The 5,862-nt window shown below is 45.8% G+C and overlaps 1 protein-coding gene across 1 annotated transcript; it reads left to right on the forward strand.

Annotated features, from left to right (window-relative positions):
- Positions 1-240: 240 nt before the first annotated feature.
- LOC104165110 (olfactory receptor 2AT4) lies at positions 241-1,173 on the forward strand (the record flags this gene model as incomplete). The annotated part of the gene is made up of 1 exon (XM_009704660.1): positions 241-1,173. A coding segment is annotated over exon 1 (933 nt), but the record flags the coding sequence as incomplete, so codon positions are not given.
- Between the last annotated feature and the right edge of the window lie 4,689 nt (positions 1,174-5,862).

Raw genomic sequence — 5,862 nt, forward strand, 5'->3', positions numbered from 1 at the left:
GTGTGCCATCTATAAACGTAATCCACATCATCAACAGAGAATCCAAATCATCTTAATTGTCAGTTAGAGACAAGAGGGGCCGAGCTGTGTCTTGCAATGCGCTCGGCTCTGCGGGATTTCATCCAACGTGTGTTTTTCTTGCAGAACCTCTGCAAAGCTCCTTAGAGAAATGTCTTCCTCCACATCAGCCTGGTTCCTTACTCCCTCTTCATCCTTGCAGACATTTTGACCAGCCCCACCATGGAAAGCTGCAGCAGCAACACTTCCACTAAAGTCTTTTTCTTGGTGGGGTTTCCATCTCTCCAGGATTTCCAGACCCTCCTCTTTGTTGTGTTCTTGCTGTTGTACCTGCTGATCCTGGTTGGTAATGCCATTATCATCACCGTGGTTGTGGTCGACCGCACGCTCCACAAACCCATGTACTTTTTCCTGATTAACCTCTCTGTGTTAGACGTGCTATTGACGACCACCACCATCCCCAAAATGCTGGCAATGTTCCTGACCAATGCTAAAACCATCTCGTTTTGGGGCTGTTTTCTGCAGATGTACAGTTTTCATTGGCTGACAATAACCGAGGCTCTTCTCCTGGTGGTGATGGCTTACGACCGCTACGAAGCCATCTGCAACCCCCTCCGTTACCCGGCCAAGATGACAAGAAGAGTGAACATCCAGCTGGCAGCCAGCACCTGGATCACTGCGCTGCTAATACCCGTGCCCGTCATCACGCAGACCTCTCGGCTAGCTTACGGACACACAACCAGGGTTCACCACTGCTTTTGTGACCACCTGGCAGTGGTACAAGCCGCATGCTCAGACTTCAGTGCCGATTTCCAGACCTTCTTGGGGTTCTCCATCGCTATGACAGTGTCGGTCATCCCTCTGTTGCTCGTCACCATCTCGTACGTCTACATCATCCTCTCCGTACTAAAGATCAACTCCAAAGAAGGACGCATGAAAGCTTTTTCAACATGTACTTCCCATCTGCTTGTGGTGGGCACTTACTACTCCTCCATCGCTGTGGCCTATGCGTCCTACAGAGCAGACATCCCCATCGACGTCCACGTCATGAGCAACGTTGTCTTCTCTATTTTGACTCCGTTGTTAAACCCTATCATTTACACTTTACGGAACAAGGAAGTAAAATCTGCCATTAAAAAGTCTATTTTTCTGAAAATCTTTCCCTTTTTTAAAAAATTCAGTTTATTTGGGTAAAATTTACAGCAGTGCAGAAGCCTCACACTATTTATTATTTCAGTCCTCTGGTTAATTAAGACATCATCGCCTTTGGAGTTCTGTTTGGTTCCCCTGAACTGTGGTATATCCTACGTTAATGTATTTCAGCCTATTTCTGTGAAGTTTTTAGTAGACTTGCTGTAATATTTATAGTTTTCCAGTTCGGTTTCTATCCCTCAGTGACTAAATCACTGATGCACTAAATAAAGCTGGGAATGCACTAAATAAAGCTGGGAATGCACTAAATAAATCTGAACTAGAGCAGTACCACATTTCTTTAGACTTCCCCTCCACATCGCACCATCAAAGACACATTATTTTAACTCCTCCATTTAAGACTTTCAGGGGTGGCAGCAGTTATTCTCCCTACAAACGACAGAGATGACCCCGGACTGACACTCCTGGGTGAGGAAACTACAAAATCACTTCACAGGACTGCAGAACTGTGGGAAAAGTTAAAGACAAATTAAAAATGCAGCTTGTACAGCTGGACGAAACGGTGCCTGTGTGCAATATGGTGCTATCAAGCATCTCTAATATCCAACAGCCTGATTCACAGGTCGCTGCGCTAGGAAAGCCGATGTGAAACAACAGACAGTAAAACACCATGCACCTCCAATTTTAGGCAGAGATGCTATCAAGCATCGGAAAGTGTGATTGTTTATCTACAGCTTATTTAATTTTTTTCCTCCAGAGCAGGCAGATAGTCCAGTGCAAATGAGCATCTCTGACTTTCTGAGACAGGCCTGATTTTTTTTCTTAGATTAACATTCTGAAATACATGTCTTTCCTACGGCATCTGTTTAACAGAACCTTTCAAAGCTCATTAAAGGTGGGGGGATCTGCGCCAGAGATTTAGGGGAAGGCTTGGACTATCTCCTCACTCATTCTCCCATTAACATTTTTAACTCGAGACGCTGATTCAACTCAGATTCAACCCATTGCTTTGATAGCCCATGAAGACCAGAAGAGTCTCCGTTTCCAGCGTATGAACATCTTTACCCTCCTGTGACCAACCTTCAACGCTCTTGGCTGCCTCTGAGTAGACGACCCCCAGCTACGGGGGCTGGGGAGGAGAAGACTCTGCCAGGCAGGCAAGGACATGACATGGCCACTCCTGCACTGTCCACCACCAAAAATGTACACATAGACTGGAAATTCATTGAAAGAGAGTTAAGAAACAGTAAATCTAAACATAGCGGTTGATTTAGGTGGAAGATGTTGTTTTTAAAATGTTTTTTAAACATTTAGTGTTTCCCACGACATTGAGTCTCTAATGTGCAGAGCATCTTCTCTACCATGAGTGTGTGAGCAGGAGCTGTGAGCTTGTCAGAGTCACCGAAGGCATTGGCACGGCATCGTCTTGGTTGCCTAAAAGTGGCCACCACGCTCGGGCATAGGCTCTTGCTCCAAATGAGGAGGCATCACGGGATCCGGAGAGGGAACAAAAGATGCCCGTGTGTTCGTTAGCAGGTGAAAACTCAGCACTGATTCTCTGTTCTCAAGAGAGAAGACCTGCACACGTGTTAAGAAAGAGGTTTCCACCATGGACCTTGCAGACACACTGACAAGCACACCAAGTTCAGGTGCCTGAAGAGCTTTTGTGGTAGCAGGAGATCCCTGATGAGCTTTGGGGACCTCCAGGATTAGGCTGTGTTAGAGAGCGGGCACCATGGATCATTAATTTTCCCTCGGTCCCAGCTTTTGCAGACTGTGGCCTCTGAGCCTGGGAGAGCTGAAGTCTCCTTGCAGCATGAAGCTCCATCACTTCTAGTTTGACTAGACAGGAGTTTTCAGTTGAAATCCCCTCCTAACAAAGTGTTCAGCAGCAAAGAACCGCTCATAACGACCAGTAAAATGTTCTTTTTTTATTACTCTCACTGTTAAAAACGTAAGCCTTATTTCCACTTTGATGTTACTCATTTCCCACTATAAGATCTTGTTTCATTTTTTTGTCTGACACCAGATCCCTGTTGCCCATGCAAATTCACATAAGAGATGATCAAACTCTTCCTTATGAAATGAGTGCCTAGAGGCTCTCACTGTAATACACATTTTCCAAACTTTTAACCATTCTCATGATTTTTCTCCCAACCCTCTTTATGTTTTAACATTCTTCTTGAAGGATAACCATAAAAACTCAATGTAATAGTCTGGTATTGGCTGCACTGCCATCAAAGAGAGATTATCAGTACCTAACGCTTCCAGCATTCCCCTCCTGATATATATAGGATTGGTTTACTCCTCTCAACAAGTCATTTTACAGAGACAAGTGTTCCTGAGAAAAGAAGCCCTAAATATACACATTTTAGCTACTATTTTGATTACATGGATTTTTTCCAAGTGCTCCGAGGATGGGAAGCAGCCAGCACACTGAGCAGGGAGCTGTGCAGAGCCTGGCATCGTGGAGGTGCTTAGCCCAGAGGGGTACCCCCCAACCCATCAGGGCTTGCATGCCTTTTTCATCCAAAACTTGGAAATTCATCCCAAAGCCCTGGGATGGAATGCTGGAAAGGGATTAAAAATGCATTGCAATCTGGAGGAAGAGGGAGCATGGTCTATGAGGAGATGGGGAGTGCTGCGCTCTCCCCTCGGCTAGTCATCAGGAAAAGAAAAGCTAGGCCATGGAGAAAGGATGCATTTAGGTTTCCCCCAGTGCCAGCAGGTAGGATGTTGTCGGCTGCTGTAAAAATCCAATGGTGATTTTGGGTGATCGCATAACCACGAACCGCAGTGGGAAACCAGGCACCGAAGCCACAGGGCTGAGATGCTGAGACCCACCAGCAGCACCGCTCCTCCCCTTCCAACACCCATGAGTAAACCAGGATGAAAAAAACCCCAAAAATGAACAAAAAAATGAACATAACCTGTCACTTCTTAGAAGTTCGTTTCATGATAAGGGAACCAAGCTCCCCCAAGCCCAGGTGTCCCCTCTGTGTCCATCACAGGAGCCGTCTACAGGAGCTGCCCCCGGGAGGCATCATTCCAGCACATGCACCTGTATCTCTGGAAATTATTAATATAAAGCCACTACTTGGACTTCTGTCCCCCCTCGCACGTTGCAGCATTGCTGGGCCTTCTCCCCGAGGAGGAGGGGACCTTACTAGGATCTCCCGAGAAGGAGTGGAGCCTGCAACAAAGGGAAGAGCCCTAACGCAGCGCCTCATTGCCAGCATGACTATATAAAAGCAGGAAATCCATCCAAAGGATTAATCCCATAGTTTTCAAACAGAGTTTTCCCCTTGTACAATGTGACCTGTTCATTTACTTCAGGGAACTGGACGTTTTTCCCTGGGTTAAGCCTGATGCTGTTGGCTGCTCAAGAGGGAAGCAAAGACCTCGGCTGGGTCTTAACGTCTGCGTTCAAGGGCAAGGTTAGAGCAGACAGGGTGGAGAGGCTTGCAACCAGCATTCAGAATAACATTACAGAATATAGCTACCAAGATAGGATGCTAAAGTCTTCTCCACTTCCCTCATTCATCACATTTGACAATATAATAATTTTGCCTAACAGCTAGAAACCATTTCCAGTTAATATTATTTGTTATCTGCAGCAATAGCATTACACTAATATCCAGAGGGTCATGCGGCTGCCTTTTACAAGACATTGCGTTCACATAATGCGTTTTCTGCTCCAAACCTTCATCTCAGTTTTATATGAAACAAAAAAACAAATAGGAATTACTTCGAGCAGAAGAACCTGCAGACTCTGTGCACCAGTTTCCCAGATGTAGCTGGGCACCTCCGAGCCATGAGATTCAGTCTGTTTGTGAATACGAACCCTCAAATCCTTCCCGTACCCAATTTGTACCTCAGCCAGAACACTGCAGAATACTTTATTCTTCATCCAAGCAGCAGATTTTCTCACCTAATGCTCATCATTGCCCTTAAGTCACTCCAGTGCTCCCCACCTCGCCTTTGGGGATGCCAGCCCCCCTTCTCCAGCCCCTCCACACCCCAGCAGCTCAGACCACTCTCCTTTTTCAACAGAAACCTTGCAGGAAAACCATGATTTGATTTTTTTTTTCTCATTTCAAAATGAAAGAAAATCAGGAAATCAAATCAAAAGATGTCCAGCTTTGCATCCATATAAAAATACACGCACCCCAAGGAGCTTATCAGTGCCCACATCCATCTGATGGTCGCCCCCTCCATCGTGAGAGCCCTTTCCCCCCGACTTGCTGCCGCTCCTTCATGCCTGAGATGCCCTTCCCAAGTGGGTCATGAGCTTATATGTCGTGTAAATTACGTACACATGGATGCGAAGCAAAGGCCAGGTTGTTTCAAATGCCATTATAATCATAGCTTAAAACGATGTAAGTGCTTATGCAATCTATTTTGTAATCAGAATTCTTCTACACAAAGTTCCCATAAAAGCAGACATTCCTTTTTCATGGTTCCTTTACGCTCACCATTGAACACAAGAACTTCAAAACAGATTTGCTTTCATTGTTTTTTTTGTTTTGGTTTGGTTAGTTTTACACGGCGTGAAGTGAAAGCTTGCCTCACCTACCACAGTGCTCCACGGAGAAGGCACCCAAGGGTGCCCTCACACACCTCCTTCCCCCCCAAAAAAAGCACAATGCTCACCAGAGTCACTCAAAAGCCTCCAAAAAAACCCTGAGTGCC

The sequence above is a fragment of the Cariama cristata genome, unplaced genomic scaffold, assembly GCF_000690535.1.
Source record: "Cariama cristata isolate BGI_N322 unplaced genomic scaffold, ASM69053v1 scaffold357, whole genome shotgun sequence".
Classification (NCBI taxonomy): domain Eukaryota; kingdom Metazoa; phylum Chordata; class Aves; order Cariamiformes; family Cariamidae; genus Cariama; species Cariama cristata.